At 39.4% G+C, this 21,809-nt stretch overlaps 1 protein-coding gene across 1 annotated transcript in view; it reads left to right on the top strand.

The window, feature by feature from the left end:
• ACOXL (acyl-CoA oxidase like) overlaps positions 1-21,809 on the top strand; it is a 351,472-nt gene that overhangs the window by 228,536 nt on the left and 101,127 nt on the right. Inside the window, exon 15 of the mRNA XM_055327355.1 lies at positions 6,911-7,022. Within this exon, the coding sequence (XP_055183330.1) occupies positions 6,911-7,022 (112 nt within the window). The remainder of the gene's footprint in view (positions 1-6,910; positions 7,023-21,809) is intronic.

Raw genomic sequence — 21,809 nt, forward strand, 5'->3', positions numbered from 1 at the left:
TAACTTTCAGTGGAATGTATCAATCTTTTATACTCCACACTTGCTGCATCTTGTCTACTTTCAGACCATGAAATATATATATTTTAAAGCTTGAGAGTTTCATCTTTCACATTTAATTCTTGAATCCATTAGAAGTTTTTGTCTATAGTATGAGAAAGGGATCTAATTTCATTTTTTTCTCTTTTAGTGATTGTCAGTTGACCCAGCACCATTTACTGAATTGACTGTCCTTTACTAGTGATCTGCAGTGCCAGCTCTGGCACTCATATAAATTTCTATGTATGTGGGAGTCTATTTCAGGGTTACTTTGTTCCTAGTCTATTTGTGTATCCTAATCCAACAATACACTGTTGCAATTACACTAGATTTATAATTATTATATTATTATGTCTGAAATATAATTCAGAGTTGTGTTGGGTATTCTGGGTCTTTTGCAATTCTTACATATAAGTTTTGGAATCAGTTTGTTAAGTTTCTTTTGTTTGTTAAGTTTCTCAAAAAAAAAAAAAGAAGAAGAAGAAGAAGAAGAAGAACAAAGCCTGCATGCACACAAGGAAAATATTCCATGACCATGGTTTTATGAGGTATCTAGGGTAGTCAGATTCATGGAGCATGAAGTAGAAAATGGGGGGCCTGGGAGGAGGAGAGAACAGGGTGTTATTATTTAGTGGGGACAGCATTTCAGCTTGGGAAAATGAAAAAGTTCTGGAGATGGATGGTGGTGATGGTTGTACAACAGTATGAATGTACTTAATGTCATTGAACTGCACTCTTAAAAATGGTTAAAATGGAACTGGAGGGTATAATGCTGAGTGAAATAAGTCAGTCGGAGAAAGACAATCATTATATGGTCTCACTCATATGTGGACTATAAGAAATAGTGAAAGAGGCCATAAAGGAAAGGGGGAATCTGAGTGGTGAAAAATTAGAAAGGAAGACAAACCATGAGAGACTCCTAACTCTGGGAAACAAAGGGTTACAGAAGGGGAGCTACATGGGGGGGATGGGGTAACTGGATGATGGAGCATTAAGGAGGGCAGGTGATGAGATGAGCACTAGGGTGTTATAGTATATGCTGGCAAATTGAATTTAAGTACAATTTTTTAAATGTTTAAAGTGGTGGATTTTATGTCATGTATATTTTACCACAATTTTTAAAAATCTGTAATTTTCTTTGAAAGTGTATTAAATCTATAGATTTGCAGAAAAATTGACATTACAAAAGTGATCCTTGCCTCAAAGATTTTAATCTTCTAAGTGTTTTCTAGAAATTTATAATTTTCTCCATACATAGTATATCCTTTGATAGATTTACTACTAGGTACTTTATGATTTTGTTGTTATAAAAGAAATACTTTTTAAAAATTATGTTTTTGTCATTGCTCATTTATTATAAATGCAGTTGACTTTTGCATATAAACCTGACAATAAAAAATAATTTCTTCTGTGTCTGTAGATTCTTTGAGTGTTTTTTCCATAGACAATCATACCATCTGCAAATGATGATTTTTTGTTTCTTTCCATTTGCTATTCCTTTTATTCTTTTTTATGTAGAAGATGTTCTTTTGTCTTATTCCTGGTTTTAAAAAGAATTAGCTTAACATTTCACTATTAAGAATGATGTTTGAAAAAAAAAAAAAGAGTGACCTTTACTGAAGTTTCTGAATCACCTTACTTCCTAAAGAAGCTCCACTTACTGTTATTTTAAACATATTTTTGTCATTACGAGGTGATGAATTTTACTGCAAATGATTTTTTTGCATCTACTGAAATATTTTTTCTTTAGTTTGTTAATGTGATAAATAACCCTCATAAATATATTTTTTTAAGATTTTATTTATTTATTCATGAGACACACAGAGAGAGGCAAGACATAAGAGAGGGAGCATTAGGCTTCCTACAGGGAGCCTGATGTGGGACTGGATCCCAGGACCCTGGGATCGCAACTTGAGCCAAAGGCAGACGCTCAACCACTGAGCCACCCAAGTGCCCCACCTCATAAATCTTTTACTGTTAAGCTACTCTTGCACGCTTGAGAAATGTTCAGTTTTGTTATGCTGCATTGTCATTTTTATATTTCCCTGAGTTTGACTTGTTAGTGTTGTTTTTAGGGTTTTTGTTTACTTATTAGCTTACTGTTTTCCTTTCTTGTAGTTCCCTGATTTGAATTTATATCAAGTTTTGCTGGTTTCATAAAGCTATTTTGGGAGTAGCTTCTTATTTTGTGGGAGAATTTGATGAGTTATCTAAAAACTATCTGGACCTGGGGAAATATTTAAACTACTGATTAATTTACAGTTGACCCTTGAACAGCATGGGTTTGAACAGCACAGGGCCACTTACATGTGTACTTTCTTTGATAAATAGAGTACAATACTATAAATGTATTTTCTTCCCTTATGATTTTCTTAATAACATGTTCTTAAAAAAATAATATGTTCTTTAGCTTACTCTACTGTAAGAATACAGTATATAGTATGTAAACATACAAAATATGTGTTGACTGTTTTGGTTGTTGGTAAAGCTTCCAGTCAACAGTAGGCTATTTATAGTTAAGTTTTGGGGAAGTCCTAAGTTATATACAGATTTTTGATTGCACAGGAGTCAGGGCCATACTGTTCCGGGGTCAACTTGTAGGTTAATTGTCTTAAGGCCATTTAGGCTTTCTCTTCTTGTGTTGGTTTTCATAAATAATATTTTCTAAGAATTTACCCATTTGGATTTGAATTTATTGGCATAACGTTTTTCATACTGTTCTCTGATTATCTTTTAAACTTCTGCTAGATCTGTAGTTAGGTCCCACTTGTCATTCCTAAATTTATTTTTCATGCTTTCTCTCTTCTTTATTATTGCTTAATATTACCAGATGTTTGTCTGGTTTTTTGTTTGCTTTTTCAAATAATCAGCTTTCCTCTTTGTTGATCCTCTCCATGGTACCTTTGTTTTCTACTTCATTGATTTATGCTCATAAATATGTTGTTTCCTTTATTCTATTTTTAAGGATTTTATTGTGGCTTTTAAAATTTTGTGTGATTTTTAAATTGTAACCAAAATGTGTTGAACTGATTTCCAAGGGAAGTATTATTAGAATATGTCATCTTAAAATCTTGATTAAAAACATAGGAAACACTAAATAAATAATAGTGTGTGGGACTTTTCATATCTGTTGGCATGAAGTAAAATTAGGAAATCTGTAGTCTGTCCTTTTTTCTTTTATTTTCTTTTCTTTTTTCCTGCCCAGGTTCCTGTTTATTCAAATTGTAGTCCACCTTTTTTTTTTTTTTTAAGAGGCAGTGAGGGGCAGAGGGAGAGGGAGAGAAAGAGTCTTAAGCAGGCTCCATGCCCAGTGCTGAGCCCATCATGGGGCTCAATCTTACAACCTTGAGATCACAACCTGAGCTGAAATCAAGAGTCAGATGCTTAATCGACTGAGCCATCCTGGTGCCCCAAACTGTAGTGTATCTTGAAGCATGAAAACATCAGCTCCCATACTCTAGGACTGTTTCACTTGTCTCTATTAGTAATAGTGTCTCAATTTGTCCTTGCACACTGGACAAAATCAGTGCATCCTTTTAATATTTCTAGCCCTACACAGGCATTACGTAGTCCTGTTAGCTTTCCCCCCAATTTATTAGTTTGAAAATTTTCCAACATATAAGGAGTTGAAAGAACTGTACAATTCCCATCAGTATCAGTTCTATCCATTCAGGAAACTTGTTCCCAAACTGGCAGCAAATCATCTGCCCTTTCATTTCTTTTCCAGATAGCAGAGCAGGGCTTGTTTCCATCATTTTGAAAGCAAAACAGACCCTCACCCATATGCAAATCTATATTCCTAGCAAATTTTCCGGGATAGACTTTAGATGTGCCAAAGGCAGCATTCCAATTGTAAATATTTGGAAAGTTCCAGTCCATTTATTTTTGTCTCGGTTATTAACCTCCAAAACAGGACACATCTCTCTCCCACACATCCAGGTTTTACTGATTCAGTCTGTCTGTGTTTATCTACTTAAGTCTCAAAACCTTGCTCTGATTTTTATGTATATTAGGGAAAGCCTTTTCATCCAACATGGTCCCAGTGTACAGGGCACTTCACCTTCTCTACGGGGCTGCCACTGGAGCTCTAGATGCTCTCATCACCCCATGGATCTTTAGGAGATTGTGGAAGTTGAGGAAAGATTCTGCATTATACTTGAATGTTTTGCCATATAATATTATGAACACTTTCACATATCAAGCAAAATTTTTAAAAATCTTAGTGAACATTTATTCATCTACCATCTAGATTCTGCTATCAACATGCTACTGTGCTTGTTACATCCCATATATATCCATGTATCAAATCCTCAACCCACCTATCGATTCATATTTATTCTCTGATGCATTTCAAAATAAACAGCAGACATCAGCATACTTCTAAGTATTTCAGCATGAACATCATTAACTAGAGTTCAAAATTTGGCTATAGTTTTTTTTCTTCTTTTGTAGAATTTACATACAATGAAATATACAACTCTTCAGTGTGCATTCACTGAATTTTGACAAATGTATACACCTATATAATCAAAACTCTTGTTAAATTACAGGTCATCAGTATCACTCCAGAAAGCTCTCTTATGTCCCTTTTCAGTCAGTTCCTGTGACCACCCAGATGCAGTCACTAATCTGATACTATTTTACCACAGATTAGTTTTTCCTGTGTTAGAATTTCATATAAGTGGAACCATACAGTATGTGCTCTTTTGTAGTTGGCTTGTTAACAGGGCATAATGCTTTCTGAGATTCATTCATGTTACTATGTATATTAGCGTCTTCCTTTTTATTACTGAGTAGTATTCTATTTTATGGATATATTAGGATTTCCTTTCCCTTTTGTTGATGGAGAGATACCTGAGATGTTTTAAATTTTTCACTCTTCTGAGTAGCTCTACTGTAAATATTCATATATAAGTTTTTTATGAATATATGTTTTTATTTCTCTAAGGTGAATAGTAAGGGTGGAATTGTTGGGTCATAGGGTATGTATTTGTTTAGTTTTATGAGAAACTATGAGAACTTTTTCCAAAGTGGTTTTGCCATTCTACACGTCATCAACAAGTATAAGAATTCTGGTTGCTCTGTATCCTTGTCAACATTTGATGATGTCAGTATATTTACTTTTAGTTATTCCAGTGGATATATGATGCTACCTCACTGTGGTTTTCATTCACATTTCCTTGATGACTAATGACATGCATTTGAATTTAGAGTCCATTTTGATCTTGTAAAATACAAGGAGGTTGCCATAGCAATATTCCTACTTTTAAGAGAGTTTGCACAGTCTTTGATGCTGGGTGAGTTCCTAAAACTACATGATGTGGTCATGCTTGGCATGTGATTCATGATACAGTGGCTGGATGAGATCCACTTTGTGTAGCCCATGAAATTGCCAACCTCAGGTGGACAGTATTCTATAGTTAACATTCCAAAAAAGATAATATCTAATAACAAAATTCACAATCTCCAGGCTTCCTAGTAACAGTCTCCGGAATGACTGAAACATACTTTTCAATACAATATGACAGTTCTTTACACTTTTTGTTAAATAGACTAGGAGAGAAGCTCAACCTTCTAAATACCAGATTCAGAGTAAATACTGATATAATTTAAATTTCCTGGTGCTTGACATATAAATGACTTCCCATCTTTCCTGTCCTATTGAAGGGCAATTTTTAATTCGGTGCTTGGCATTCTCAAAAGCACTGCATCAATTGCTTTGGGGCACCTGACTGAGCAATAGCAACTACTACTTGTGACTTTAATTTTAATTAATGAGAATCACAGTTATTTGGGTCTTATGATAACTTACTTCCCAAGGATATGGGGTGAGGGGAAGGCAAAGGGTGGTTAAGGTATGGGAAACCATAAGTGGGAGGGAGGGGCAAGATGGCAGAAAAGTAGGGAAACCCTAAGTGTGAATTAACCCCTTTGCTGTCTGTCTAAACAGAAGTTTCATGGGGGGCGGAGGAAGGGATTCAAAATTAGCACAAAAGGCAGAGCCACAGATTGAAAAGCCAATGGGGTTTTTAGGGAGACTTGGGTGTTTTGAGTCTCTTTGCGTCTAAGTCTCTTAACTCCTCTGTGCCTCAATTTCCTCATTGCCAGACAGGAAGATGGAGATTACTACCACTGAAGAAAGTCATTATCTCTGTAGAACACTCTACCCTGCACTTGCCCACAGCCCTCTCACTGCGCTCTGGGGCTCCTCTTCCCTTAAATACAGGGGTCCCTAAGACAAAACCCTATCTGAGCATGTTCTGCCCATGTGACCTTAAGCAGGTTGCTGAAACTTGCTGAGCCCCAGTATCCCAAACTATACATTGAATTATTATGGTATCTGCATCCTAGAATTACTGAGATTGTTGAATAATGCACAGCAGTAATTAGCACAGATCCTGATACATTATGTATTTAAGAAATATTATTCATTGACAAATACTTTGTGACTGATGTATTTGGTTGCTAATACTCATTTGTAATCATTATTATAACAAATGCCCAACAATGGTTGAGAAAATTATTATAAACCCAATGGATGGAAATTATATAGCTCTTAATGAAGAAAGACTATGTAAAATCTTGAATAACTACCTATAATACAATAGTAAGTGAAAAAAAGCAGGAAACTAAATTTTCTTTATACCACAAGGACAATCACATTGGATCAACTCAAGCCAAGCATTCATCAGAAAAATCCTGCAAGAAGCATGAATACAACAAGTGAGAGATGTGAGGGGCTGAATTGTATTTACACTGCTTTTCTATTGGAAGAAAATTCTTTTTTGACAGAACAGACCCTGTCTGTTTTTTTCCCATGGAATTCTTTGGTGAGGACAAAATAATAATAATGGTCACTGTGTTTTTCCTTCAGCTTCCTGGCATTTAATGTGGACATAGTCAATAATCTCGCCTTTCTGTTGAAAGCAGTGAATTTTCGTGAAAGGGTTCTTCAGCGGAGTTTGGTGGCCAGAATTTATCATAAGGTAAAGATATATTGCAGTTTTTTTTTTTCTTTTTGACACGTGTTTAAGGTATATTCTTGCTGGTGGATTATCTGCTAAATGTAGTAGAGGATGAGTCAGGGTAATTAAAGCTTCTGGAAAGGGCTAGAGTTCCTACAGGGCATTTGTATGACATGACAGCCCTGCTTGCTCTGGAGGCCCTAATGCTACTGTTTAACCCTTTTGTGTTGTCTTTTAGAGTTCTGCCCACAAGCCATCATTGGGCTGCCATGGGAGTTGATAAGTAGAGAACTTTTTAGCACTTATTGGAATTGGAAAATCATTGTCTCTATATACAATGAATACATTGTTCTCTGGGGGGCAAAGGTACATCAGGCATATATAAAAAATAACCATCGAATTAGCCTGAGATGCACTCTCTTTTCTTTTTTATTATTAGTAGATTTTTTTTGCACTTTCTTTTCTATTAAAACACCCATTACACCCTGTAAAATATAAAACCTTATATTAGCATTGATAGAAATCTAGAGGGAAGTTCACCAAGTGCCAATGGGACTGGTTTGGGCAAACACCCCCCACCTCTGCAATATGTTGCATCTTCTAATCCCAGCACTAGTAAACAAAAAGACTATGAGAGAAAGTTTTACTTATCCCATTCTCTGCCTAGGCTCACAGATTCAGGGCTCTTATAATCTGAAAACAGACCACTGCTCCCCTTTTGCATGAGAATTAAGTTCCAAGGAGGCCAGAATTGGGCCCCATGCAACTTCCCTCCTTTAACTCCTCTCTTTCATAATGATTCTAAGATCATACCTCCTAGTATAACCACAGAGAGAGTAGAAGGGAATAAGATGAATAGCACATGAGGATGGGTATTCTCTTAGGAAATTCTCTGGAGACAGAAGAACCCTGGGAGCAGAATGTGGTCAAGATCCACCCTGGTGAAATACAAATCAAAACCATGATAAGATACCACCTCACACCAGTGAGAATGGTGAAAATTAACAAGACAGGAAACAACAAATATTGGAGAGGATGTGGAGAAAGGGGAACCCTCTTGCACTGTTGGTGGGAATGTGAACTGGTACAGCCACTCTGGAGAACTGTGTGGAGGTTCCTCAAAGAGTTAAAAATAGAGCTACCCTATGACCCAGTAATTGCACTGCTGGAGATTTACCCCAAAGATACAGATGCAGTGAAACACCAAGTCTCCTGTACCCCAATGTTTATAGCAGCAATGTCCACAATAGCCAAACTGCAGAAGGAGCCTCAGTGTCCATCGAAAGATGAATGGAAAAAAAAATTTTAAATAAAAAATAAATTAAATTAAATTTAAAAAAGAAAGATGAATGGATAAAGAAGATGTGGTCTATGTATACAATGGAATATTACTCAGCCATTAGAAATGACGAATACCCACCATTTGCTTCAATGTGGATGGAACTGGAGGGTATTATGCTGAGTGAAGTAAGTCAATTGGAGAAGAACAGACATTATATGGTCTCATTCATTCGGGGAATTTAAAAAATAGTGAAAGGGATTAAAGGGGAAAGGAGAGAAAATGAGTGGGAAATATCAGAGAGGGTAACAGAACATGAGAGACTCCTAACTGGGAAATGAACAAGGAGTAGTGGAAGGGAAGGTGGGCAGGGTGATGAGGTGACTGGGTGACGGGCACTGAGGGGGGCATTTGACGGGATGAGTACTGGATGTTATGCTATATGTTGGCAAATTGAACTCCAATAAAAAAAATACACACACACACACACACACACACACACACACACAGAGAGAGATCCACCCTGGTGCTACATAGCCAGGCTGATTGAGTACCTGGAAGCTGGGTCAGGGTTGTACCAATCAGTCCATCCTCCAGGTATAAGTATGAGGTGAGGCTCTGTCAGACACCAGGGTCACGTCGGAGTGGCTTTAGTCACCCTGAATTATTTGCCCTTGTCAAACATGGAAACAGGTGAAATAAGCGAAGGATGTAATCACAAGCAAAAATGCTAGAGATGCACTAGTGAGCAGAATTAACAATGGATAAAATGTAGTCTATGAACTAGCTTTCCAAAACTGTGGAAGAAAAGGATAAAGATGCAATGGCAAGAGATGATGAGAGACAGAGTGAATATAAGTAAAAATCCAACCTGTGTTTAACAAATTCCTGGAAATGCTGGAAAAAGAGGAGCAGAAATAATAATCACAGACGTAATAGAAAAATATTTTCCTTAGCATAAAAAAATCAAACTATTGATAGAAAAAATATCCATACTTGGACATAGTCTGCCAATCTAGCATAAAGAGATTATCATATAAACCCCCAGACAGAAAATAATAGTTTACCAATAAAGGGGAAAAAAATAGCTCCTGCTTTTATTCACCAATTCCGAATGGAGTGATGTCTCCTTCCTTCTCTACAGAGGGAACTTCATGATCCAAACATACTATTCCAAGCCAAATTTAATTCTGGGTACAGATACAAAAACTCAGAAACAATTTTACTCATTTGGCCTTTCTTAAACATTATTCAGAATTCAAAAATATAAGACACTTGGGGCGTTTGGGTGGCACAGTTGGTTAATAAGAGTCTGCCTTTGGCTCAGGTCATGATCTCAGAGTCCTGGAATCAAGCCCCTCATTGGGCTCCCTGCTCAGCAGGGACTCTGCTTCTCCCTCTCTCTCTCTGTCTCTGCCCCTGCTTATGTGATTTTTCTCCTTCTTGCTCACTCTCTCTCTCAAATAAATAAATAAAATCTTAAAAATATATATATAAGGCATTAAGAAATCAAAATTAATAATTCAAACATAAGGAAGTCAAGATATAAAAGGACTTATGGTCCCCCTAAATCCAACCAGTAGGTGTGTATTTAAAAAAAAATGGTTACAAAATTCAGGGACACCTGGGTGGCTCAGTCAGTTAAGCATCCAACTCTTGATTTCAACTCAGGTCATGATCTCGGTTGTGAGATCCAGCCCATTGTAGGGCTCCACACTCAGCAGGAAGTCTGCTTGAGATTCTCTCTTCCTCTCCCTCTGCCCTTCCCCCTACTCATGCTCTCTCTCTTTGTCAAATAAATAAATCTTTTAATAAAAATTTTAAATGGTTAAAAAGTTCAGAATCTAAAAATATTTTTTTGGGGGGGTGGGGAACATGAGTTTTAAAAAACTTGATTCTGGAGCACCTGAATGGCTCAGTTGGTTAAGCACCTGCCTTTGGCTGAGGTCATGATCCTGGGATCCTGGGATGGAGTCCAAAGTGGGGAATCCCTGCTCAGTAAGAAGTCTGCTAATCCCTCCCTCTCTGCCACTATCCCTGCTTATGTGCTCTCTCTCTCTCTCTATCTCTCTCATATAAATAAATAAAATCTTTAAAAAATCACCAAAAACTTGATTCATTGTTTCTATAATAGATTGGGTTTATAATACATTTTAAGGAAAGATAGAAGCTAGAGTAAAAACATTTTCAATTTCTTACTTTAATTGCAGGGTAGGCAAAAGACATTGTTTTGTTCTAACCTTGATCCTTAAAGAAACTTAGGTTAAAATACATTTCATTACATTGAAAGTTAACATGAGCACCAAACTCAGGATGCCTGTTACCCAAATCACTAGAGAAGACACAGCAAAGGTAAGTAAGTTACCAGAAGTGTGTGTAATCAGAGATAGAGCAAGGAACAAACCAGGGAGTATGTTCTTAGCAGCCTCAAAGATTCTCCAGTGCTGCTTCTTTATACATGCCTACAGCATATGAGGGTGGAGGGCTGAGTTTTTTTTTTTTGGTTTTGTTTTTTAAAGATTTTATATATTTATTTATGAGAGACACTCAGAGAGAAGCAGAGACATAGGCAGAGGGAGAAGCAGGCTCCCCATTGGGAGGCTGATGCAGGACTCAATCCCAGAACCCCAGGATCACAACCTGAGCCAAAGGCAGATGCTCAACCACTGAGCCACCCAGGCATCCCTGGAGATCTGTTTTTAGAAGGCTCTTTGGTTTGAGAATTTCCCCAGGATTGCTTCTCAAAATCTGCTTCCTATTCATTGTGACATCTCCTTGGACTCTTGGCTAATTTGGCTAAGTACAAGTCCCCTCTCCCTGGCCCCAGAAGATTAACAATTTGCTTTTCAACTGCGCTAATCTGATAATTCCTTGAAAACAACTTTTCTGTTACAATATGATCCCTAAATTCAAGGCACTTGATGGGATGAGCACTGGGTGTTATTCTGTATGTTGGCAAATTGAACACCAATAAAAAATAAATTTATTTAAAAAAATTCAATCCACAATAGGCCATGGAGAGCATCTTCTGATACAGTTCCATTGTGAGAGACATAAATCCCCCGAGCTTCCACCTCTAAAATGTAGAGCATTAGATTTAAAATGAAAGTTTCAGTTCTCCTAATGAAAGCATAGATTCTCAGTTTAGAAACAAATCTCATCATTTACACTTTATATAGAAAAAAGCTCATTATATATATTAATGTGTAGTTTTCTACATCAGAACAAAAATGATTTTTAAAAAATACAGAGTGGGCAATAGCAAGATATTTTCAGGTATCTTTCAGAAGATTGGTGTATTACTCTGCTTGGGCTGCTGTACTAAAATACCACAGATTGCTTGGCTAAACAATAGGAATTTATTTTCTCATAGTTCTGGGGATGAGAAGTCTAAGACCAAGGAGTCAGCAGGGGTTTCCTCTGAGGTCTTCTCCATGGCTTACAAATGGCTGCCCTCTTGATGACTTTTCACATGGTTATCCCTCTGTGCATGGCCTGCCTGATGTCTCTTCCTCTTCTAAGGATACCAGTCACCTCTTTAAAGATTTAATCTCCAAATATGATTACAATCTGAGGTTTGGGAGATTGAGATTTCAAGTATGAATCTTGGGGAAAGCACAAATCATCTCATAATAGTTAGTGATGTTGATCTTTAAAAAAATTCAGAAGTATGAAAAAATACACAGCCAAACTGATGATACCGTAACTGTGAACTTTCATGTGCCAAATAACAAATTTCCATGATAGCCAGCTTCCAACATAGCCCTCAGGAATTTTCACCTCGTGCTATTCAAACCCTGTGTAGTCCTTTCCCATATTGTACCAGAATTGGTCTGTGTGAAATACAGCAGAAGTGATAACATGTTCCCTCTGAGATTAGATGATTTAAAAAACATGATGACTTCAATGTTGGCCACTCTCTTGCTCACTCTTTCTTTGTCTCTTGGATTACCCATTCTGTGGGAAACCTTGTCATGAGCATGCCCTCTAGAGAGGGCCCTGAGGTAAGGAACTGAAGCCTCCCACAAACTACCACAGGAATGAGCCTGGAAGTGTGCGTACCCTTCAAGCTGGGCTCAGAGCTCAGAGATGGCAAGACCTGGGCAGTTGGTAGCTTGCTGACTTGCTACGCTGAGCCACAACTCTCCTGCTAAGCGACTTCTGCATTCCTGACTGTCAGAAACTGTGTGAATGAGTGTTTGTTTTAACCTGTCAAATCTGGGGGCAATGTGTTACGCAGCAATAGATACCTAACACAGAGGTGGGCACCTCAAGCCAGATGATAATGTAACAAAAACTCAAAATGTGGGAGTGGCCTCAGAGTCAGGCAGTGAGCTTTGAGAAGGTTTTTGGTAGAAGCCTAAAGCCTGGGTGGCTCAGTGATTGAGCATCTACCTTTGGCTCAGGTCATGATCCCGGGGTCCTAGGACCGAGTCCTGCATTGGGCTCCCTGCAGGGAGTCTGCTTCTCCCTCTGCCTGTATCTCTGCCTCTCTCGGAGTGCCTCTCATGAATAAATAAATAAAATCTTAAAAAAAATACCTTGAAGAAATTGTTCTTTGAAGCCTTTGGGCTTTGATAATGCTGTGAGTGAGGACTTGCAGGAAAGGGAGTATTATTAGAAGCTAGGGGAAGGGAGATTCTGGCTAGGTGGGGGCAGAACTTCAGCAACACTGTTGCCTGCAGTTACAGAGAAAGGAAAAAATGTACCTCATCAACTGAAATTGTTGACAGTGCCTGCTTGCTTATGGCTGCCTACAGTAAAATGTCAAAGACAGAAGCTGAAGGAAACAGTATTGAACACAAAAGAACTGAGACTTGCTGTGGTTTTGAACATTCCCAAGTTCTCTGTGTGGTAAATATATTCATTTCTTGTGGCTGCTGTAACAAAGTACATGGTGGTAGCTCTTGGCAACTGGTGTTCCTTGGCTTGTCTCCCCATCACTCCAATCTCTGCTTCTGTCACCACATGGCATTCTTTAGTCTGTGTGTCTGTCTTGTCTGTGTATCTGTTGTCTTTTCTTCCTATGAGGGAAACCAGTCCTTCTGGCCTAAGGCTCACCCTACTCCAATATGACTTCATCTTAACTTGATTATACATGCAAAGACCCTGTTTCCAAATAAGGTAGCATTCACAGATACTGGGAATTGGTGTTTCAATCTATCTTTCTGGAAGACATAATCCTACCCCCAAAAGAACCATAGAAAATGGCTTCAGAGCAAAGATACCAGAGCACTCTCAGGAATGTATGGCCTAAAGATATGAGTAAAATCCTTTAAGAGCTGAGAAAGATCAAAGATGGGTCTTCAGTGGGGCAAAAGGCCCTCTGAAGAGATTAAGAGTATGCCTCACAGATCTTTTCAATCACACCATAGGGCCTCTAGGATGCTTAAGGGCATTGTACCCTAGCCTTCTTCATACTCCAAAGGCCTATCTCAAAGAGATTTGTGGATGTGGATTTTTTTTTTGTCTAATGGGATGACCCCCAAAAAGATCCACAGAAGATGTATAAAGTTTCTAAGAGAATTATATCAGTCACATTTTTTTTAGTTTCTGCTGAAAGGTACAGGGATAGCACAAAATGCCTTGAACCATCAAACTTCTACAAGCTGGGAGCAGGCTAAGAAAACTACTCAGTCACAAACATGTGGACATTTCATGATAATGGAAAGATGCTTCAGAGGGTAGAACCATGAGCCCAGAGGGTGAAGCCAAGGGCCATGGAGAATAAAAACTCCCGGACATAAGTAAGACTGAACCTTAATAAAAAAAAATTTGACACTTGCTTAGTTGGATTTCAGAATTTCTTGGATCACTGACCCCTTTATTCCTCCCATTTTCTTCCCTTTTGAGCAAGAATATGTATAGTGGTTATCCAATCCTATCCCATGATTATACATTAGCCATGAAGGGGATAGATAACTTGTCCCCTTAAAAGCCTTCAAACCAAAAGGAACTGCACTTAAGGAATGACATCTGGGGAACCTGATCTGCACCCAGACTAGAATGAGATGATGGGATTCTGGAATTTGAATCACTGCTATAATGGGATGAGATTTCAGTGGACCATGGAAAGGGATGAGGCTGTGATAGAATCCAAGATGGCCTTCAAGGATCCCTGCATCCTGCTAGTCACATCCTTATACATTGTACCAGGGCTGGTTTGTGTAACCAATAGAATACAGCAGAAGTAATGGTGTGAGTCTTTTCTGACACTGCGTTATAAAGGCACTGTGGCTTCTGTCTTAGTTTCTCTCTGTCTCTCCCTCACTCTGGGAGAAGCCATGTCATGAGCATCCCATGTGGCAAAGAACTAAACTGTCTTGCCCAAAGCTATGTAAATGAGCAATGTCTCCTGCAGCCCTCTTCAAACCTTCAGAGATGCCAGGGATTAGGGCAGTCAACAGCTTGACTTGAGAGCCTGAGCCAGAAACACCCAATCAAGACATGATCAGGTTCCTAAACCCTCAGAAACCATGTCAGATAACAAAAGTTATTTGCTTTAAGATGCTAACTTTGGAGATAATTTGTTGCACAGCAATAGCTAATTAATATAGCATCTGAAAGCAAGAAGTGTTTATTAGTTTTTGCATTGATAGACACATTTTTTGGAACAAAATATAAATAGATTATAATCTCTTTTTTTATATAAATTAATTTTTATTGGTGTTCAATTTACCAACATACAGAATAACACCCAGTGCTCATCCCGTCAAGTGTACCCCTCAGTGCCCGTCACCCATTCACCCCCACCCCCCACCCTCCTCCCCCTCCACCACCCCTAGTTCATTTCCCAGAGTTAGAAGTCTTTATGTTCTGTCTCCCTTTCTGATATTTCTCACACATTTCTTCTCCCTTCCCTTATATTCCCTTTCACTATTATTCATATTCCCCAGATGAATGAGAACATACACTGTTTGTCCTTCTCCGGTTACTGTGGCCAAGTTCAAAAAGGGTGTTGCCTGAGTTCTCCTCTGGGATTTTGATGGAATCTTGTCTCACATTTAGATCTTTCATCTATTTTGAGTTTATCTTTGTGTATGGTGCAAGAGAGTGGTCCAGTTTCATTCTTCTGCATGTGGATGTCCAATTTTCCCAGCACCATTTATTGAAGAGAGTGTCTTTCTTCCAGTGGATTGTCTTTCCTCCTTTATCGTATATTAGTTGAGCATAAAGTTCAGGGTCCACTTCTGGGTTCTCTGTTCTGTTCCATTGATCTATATGTCTGTTTTTGTGCCAGTACCACACTGTCTTGATGAACACAGCTTTGTAGTACAACCTGAAATCTGGCATTGTGATGCCCCCAGATATGGTTTTCTTTCTTTAAAATTCCCCTGGCTGTTTGGGGTCTTTTCTGATTCCACACAAATCTTAAAATAATTTGTTCTAAGTCTCTGAAGAAAGTCCATGGTATTTTGATAGGGATTGCATTATACGTGTAAATTGCCCTGGGTAACATTGACATTTTCACAATATTAATTCTGCCAATCCATGAGCATGGAATATTTTTCCATCTCTTTGTGTCTTCCTCAATTTCTTTCAGAAGTGTTCTGTAGTTTTTAGGGTATATTTTGAGAACCATTTGAATGGTAAATGGTTCTCCAACCTTTTATTTTCAGGTTGTAGGTGTCCTTCTGTCTAAAATGAGTCTCTTGTAGACAGCAAATAGATGGGTCCTGTTCTTTTATCCAGTCTGAAACCCTGCGCCTTTTGATGGGGTCATTAAGCCCATTCACGTTCAGAGTTACTATTGACAGATATGAGTTTAGTGTCATCATGATATCTATTTAGTCCTTGTTTTTGTGGATTGTTCCACTGAACTTCTTCTTAAAGGGGAGTTTTAAGAGTCCCCCTTAAAATTTCTTGCAGAGCTGGTTTGGAGGTCACATATTCTTTCAGTTCCTGCCTGTCTTGGAAGCTCTTTATCTCTCCTTCCATTTTGAATGAGAGCCTTGCTGGATAAAGTATTCTTGGTTGCATGTTCTTCTCATTTAGGACCCTGAATATATCCTGCCAGCCCTTTCTGGCCTGCCAGGTCTCTGTGGAGAGTTCTGCTGTTACCCTAATATTCCTCCCCATGAAAGTCAGGGACTTCTTGTCTCTTGCTGCTTTAAGGATCTTCTCTTTATCTTTGGAATTTGCAAGCTTCACTATTAGATGTCGAGGTGTTGAACGGTTTTTATTGATTTTAGGGGGGGATCTCTCTATTTCCTGGATCTGAATGCCTGTTTCCCTTCCCAGATTGGGAAAGTTTTCAGCTAGGATTTGTTCAAATACATATTCTGGCCCTCTGTCCCTTTCGGCGCCCTCGGGAACCCCAATTAAACGTAGGTTTTTCTTCCTCAGACTGTCATTTATTTCCCTTAATCTGTCTTCATGGTCCCTTAATTGATTGTCTCTTTTTTCCTCAGTTTCCCTCTTTGCCATTAACTTGTCTTCTATGTCACTCACTCGTTCTTCCACCTCGTTAACCCTCGTCGTTAGGACTTCTAGTTTGGATTGCATCTCATTCAATTGATTTTTAATTTCTGCCTGATTGGAACTAAATTCTGCAGTCATGAAGTCTCGTGAGTCCTTAATGCTTTTTTCTAGAGCCACCAGTAGCTGTAGAATAGTGCTTCTGAATTGGCTTTCTGACATTGAAGTGTAATCCAGATTTTGTAACTCTGTGGGAGAGAGGGCTGTTTCTGATTCTTTCTTTTGAGGTGAGGTTTTCCTTCTAGTCATTTTGCTCAGTGCAGAGTGGCCAAAAACAAGTTGTATTGGAACACGGGGGAGTATCACTGGTCCGTCCAGCTGGTCTTCTGGGGGAGGGGCCTGCTGTGCTGATTTTCAGGTGTTAGCACTTGGGGGAGCTGCTCTGCCCCTGCCTGCTGCCGGGCTCAGCGGGGGTTGGGTTGTTTACCCCGTGGGGCCCCAGGAGGAAGAGCCGCAGTTGCTATGGCAACTCTGGAAGCCTGGATTCAGCCTCCGCAGGAACTACGGGGCTCGGGGCTCTCGGCTCTCCGTCTGCAGGGCCTGGAGGCTCCGGGGCAGGGCCGCTGATCTGCTCATCTCGGGGCAGGAGCGTCCTCGCTGTCCTGGGCCCTCCAGGCCTCTGCCTGTCCCGGGGGAGGCCGGATCCTGGGCTGTGTCCCGGCGCCCTGTGCTCCGGGGCCTGCGCTGGTGGATTCGCGCTCCCGCCCCGCAGCCCCCTCCGCGGAGCCGCCGCCCGAGCCCCTCCGAGCTGCTCCGGCCCCGCGGTGCGCGCTGCAGCCCTTAGGGAGCTCGGAGCACTCTCCTGCGCTCGCAGGTGTCTGTTAGTGTCCCCGGGAGCCCGAGGGCATCCCCGCTCTCCTGGGTCCTGCTCTAACTCCCTGCGAGGCCCTTTCCCCCGGGAAGGTTGGTGCAGCTCCTGCTTCTCCGGGAGGGGACGGGGCTCTCCTGTCCTGGGGACACTCGCCCCGGCCTCAGCCCGGCTCCTCGCGGGGCTCCTCCCCCTCGGAGGCCTTTTGTTCCTTTATTTCTTTTTCCCCGTCTTCCTACCTTGATAGAAGCGCGGACTCTTCTCACTGCAGCGTTCCAGCTGGTCTCTCTTTAGATCTCAGGCCGAATTCGTAGATTTTCAGGATGATTTGAAGGTTATCTAGGTATTTTGGTGGGGACAGGTGATTTGGGGACCCTGCTCTTCCGCCATCTTGCCCCCTGAGTCAGATTATAATCTCTTTAATCAGTATCTCCATTTAATAATAGAAGATGGCATTCTTTCAGTGTTGATAAGAGTATGATTGTGCAATATTCCAATGCTTCTTGTTTTTCAGTTATTATAGACAGTACCACAAGGAACATTCTTAACAGCATGCAGTTTTTAGACTTTACATACTGCCACATTGTTCTCTACAAATGTCGAACCAGATTGTACTTCCGCAGACCCACATTTCTCCACACTCATTTTTCTAACACATTACTTCTCCAACTTGCTAACTTTTTTATCTTCAGGATTTGAGAGTCTGTCATCTTCTTCTTCTACTTTTTTTTTAAATTTTACTGACATTAGAAAAATAGACTCACTGTAAAATACCTACTTTTTATTCTGTTTTTGGCATAATATTTGATGCTTTCTGGTACTCACTAAATTTTCAGAACTATTTTTTTTTTTGCTTAGAATTGTTCTCTGCAAAAGAACAAATTGTCCACAAGTATTGATTTTCTAATTTTAAGAAAAGAAAACCTTTGTTCATACAAGTGTGTTTTCCGAACATTAAAAAGAAAAAAATAGGCATGTGGTATGGTGAAAAAATACAAGGGTTTTAGAATTAAATAAATGTATTTTACTGCTTCTGAACCTCTGCTTCTATATTTATATATTTGAGATAATAAGAGTGGCATAATATAAACTTGTTGCAAGGATGGAATAAGAGAATATATTTTTTAAAAACAGAAGAATTTTTGAAAACTGATAAACTTTGCACTCATGTTAATTATCTTAGTTACTGTCATTAACATAACCATTTTAATGGTCAATTGAAATATTCAGTAAGCAAAACGGTGTTCTAGGTCTTAGTCATGAGAAGACCAAAAAGATTATTAAGATATGCTTCTGCCTTGGGGTAAGTCCACTAGTTTTAGCCCAAGGCAAAATGAAAGAAGGGCTAAATTATAACAAAACCTACAAGTTTAGAGGAAGGAATATTGACTTCTATATCATAGTTTGTATTTTTGAGTAGGCTGTTTATTCAGCTAGCTGTATGTTGGCTTATGTCTACCTATATTAATTCGGTGTGAGTTGAAATAAAATGATATGTTCAATTTGAACATCAAACTCATGGAGCCTGGACAGTAGTCTTTGGACAATGTCCAAAGGTAGGTGATTTCATCTAGAATACCAACATCTTGTAAAAATAACCAGGTGTTTTGGTTCAGAATCTTAAAGGGGCTTCAGAAATAGGTTTTTCTTCAGTAATGCTCTTTAATTTTCTTCAACTGCACATTTTATTTTAGAATTACTTGACCAACCCTTCTCCTCACATTTTACAGCCCATTGGCCTCCTACCCTGGAACACAAGTTTAAGGAACTAGTAGTTCACGTTCAGAGCTGGGATGTCCTCGCAAAAGAGTAGAATTGTACTATCATCTCTGGTAATGCTTTCCCCTCTTTTATGCACCCAGAATTAAACTGAAAATGGGGCTAGGAAATTCCTTCAGTGTGCTGGTGGCTATGGAGGGAACCCAGCCCTAAAGTTTCCCTTGAAGCCCCACTTCTCTAATTTTCCAAAATCATGCTGCATATCTTGCTCATTAAGACTGCTACATTATTTTCCCATTGTGGGAAGGAAGCACAAGCCAATAAACACTGGCTTGTCACTTTGAGAATATTCTATTAAGGACTTCTGTCATTGTATGGAGAAAAATCTATGGAGGAAAATATAGACCCTCTCAGTAATCAATATGTTTAACAAATGACTATTTCTTTCCAAATATGCATAACAAAAATTGTGCAAGCAAAGGGATGAGAATCCAGATGGGATGATAGTCCTAGTTAAGTGAGGGATGATTCATGTTCTATCTCTTAGCACCCACAACCTACTTCCACCACACTAGTATTCCCCACCCTTCAGGGTATATAAGAATCACCTGGAAAAGAGTGATTTTAAAAATCTGATTCATGGTGCCCTACACCACACTGCAAGGCTGAGTTGAAAGGAAAAAGGAAGTGGTTTGCAAATGAACATTATGAATCATCCTCAAAATCCAGAGGCAGTAAACTAAGTTGGAAACAACTACCCTAAGTTATTTTTCCTTATCAGAATTTGAGATTTGGATAGAGTAGAACTGGTGGAGGCTGGAAATAAGGTTATCGGAGATGTAACATTCTAGAGCTTTCTGTCTAGAATGCTGTCTACAGTTTTTATTGTTGTGGTCAATGTTCCACCTGACTATTTGTCTGTGTGTGTGTGTGTGTGTGTGTGTGTGTGTGTCTTTAAAGCTCTTAATTTAGGTCTTTAAAACATAATAAAGCCAGAATACTTATGTAAGGACTGTATTCCTAACAAATGATGCCAGCTATTTTGTTTGTTACAATTTTAGACTGATAGCATCTTTGCTCAGGTCACCGGGTTGGGGTTTAAAATATTCTCTGAGTTCTAGTCTGTGAAAAATGAGAACTTATTGGATGACACACACATGGCGCATGCTGGAGATAGGGCTGTCATAATCTCCCATCAGTCAGAGTCTTCAAGGGCTTTGGTCACCAGGTAGTGGGTAGATCCAGAGAGGGTCTTGGAAATACCATTGTTGCCGAATCCAGAGAGAGGAAAAACTCTGGTGCTGCTTTGCTTGTATTTCTCTGAGAGTTTGAGGGTGGAGACAAGGAACAGAGTAACAGCAGCTGGGTTGTGTTTGTTACATTTTTAAAAGCCAATACAGTGGCCTGAATAGCAGATGTTTTACTAAAGATCTCCCGGCACAGAAATGCCAAGAGCTTTGTTCCAGAGACAGATCATCAAAGATAGGAAACAGGATTAGAAACCAAATTTCCTGAGTTCATACTTTGCATTGCTATTGATGCATCGTCTTACTCCTGTGGTCAAGTTGAGTTGGGATGATCGGAAGACCAGGGCAATCTGATGGAGGGGCCTTTGTATCTTTTAGAGTATGGATGCTGCCTATGCAAAGGCACCTTTACAGAAGTGTGGCTCGCTCTTTGCTGACTGGTACTTGAAATTCCATTAGTAAGGAACGTGTTCCCGTTTCTCAGTGAGAGATAAGGCTTAAAGTTCTGTGACTCCGGAGAAGGAGAAAGGGTAACTGACTGCACTTCTCAGTAAGCTATACATGGTGGCTGAGGAAGAGGCAGATACTGGTCTGGAGGGACCCCAGAGTAGACAGGCAGGAAGATCCGAGGCTGACTGCGCCAGCTTCCCAGGTGTACAGTGCTCCCAATCCTTAGCTTGGCACTTTCCTTTTTGTTGCTGCTGGTCATAGGTAGTGTTTCTGGCCTGTAATGTTTTCCTGTCTCTCACTTTCTTCTCCACCCTGTAGCAACCCAGTTATATTTTCTCTTTTCTCTCACTTCTGACTTTTTCCACCTTTCCCTCATAGAGAGCACCCTAAATTCTCTTCCTAGGGAAACCTATTATAGAGAGGGAATAGAAAGGAAAGAAGGAAGGGGAAATGAAGAAAAAGGAAAGGGAAAGGAAATAGAATTCCTGATTACTACATAGGGGGTGCAGTAGTTTCCTTTGGAATGTGAGAGCTGGAAGGGTCCCTCAGGGTGAACTAGTCAAACCCACTCATTTACAGATAGGAACCTGAGGATAAAGAAGGTTAGTGCTTTCTTCAAGGTAACACAGTCACCAAGATTAGGCTGATACTTGATTTTGCAAATATCCAATTTTTTCTCAAACTCTTACACACTATTTTTAGTATCCATTTATAAATCTTCCTGGAAACAATGAATACTATGGTGTTTGCCTGGTGGGGATTTTCTATTTCCCTCATCTCAATTACAATAGTTAATTAGAACCAAGAGCTGTCTCTTCACTTGCTAC

The sequence above is a fragment of the Nyctereutes procyonoides genome, unplaced genomic scaffold (genome assembly GCF_905146905.1).
Source record: "Nyctereutes procyonoides isolate TBG_1078 unplaced genomic scaffold, NYPRO_anot_genome, whole genome shotgun sequence".
NCBI lineage: Eukaryota > Metazoa > Chordata > Mammalia > Carnivora > Canidae > Nyctereutes > Nyctereutes procyonoides.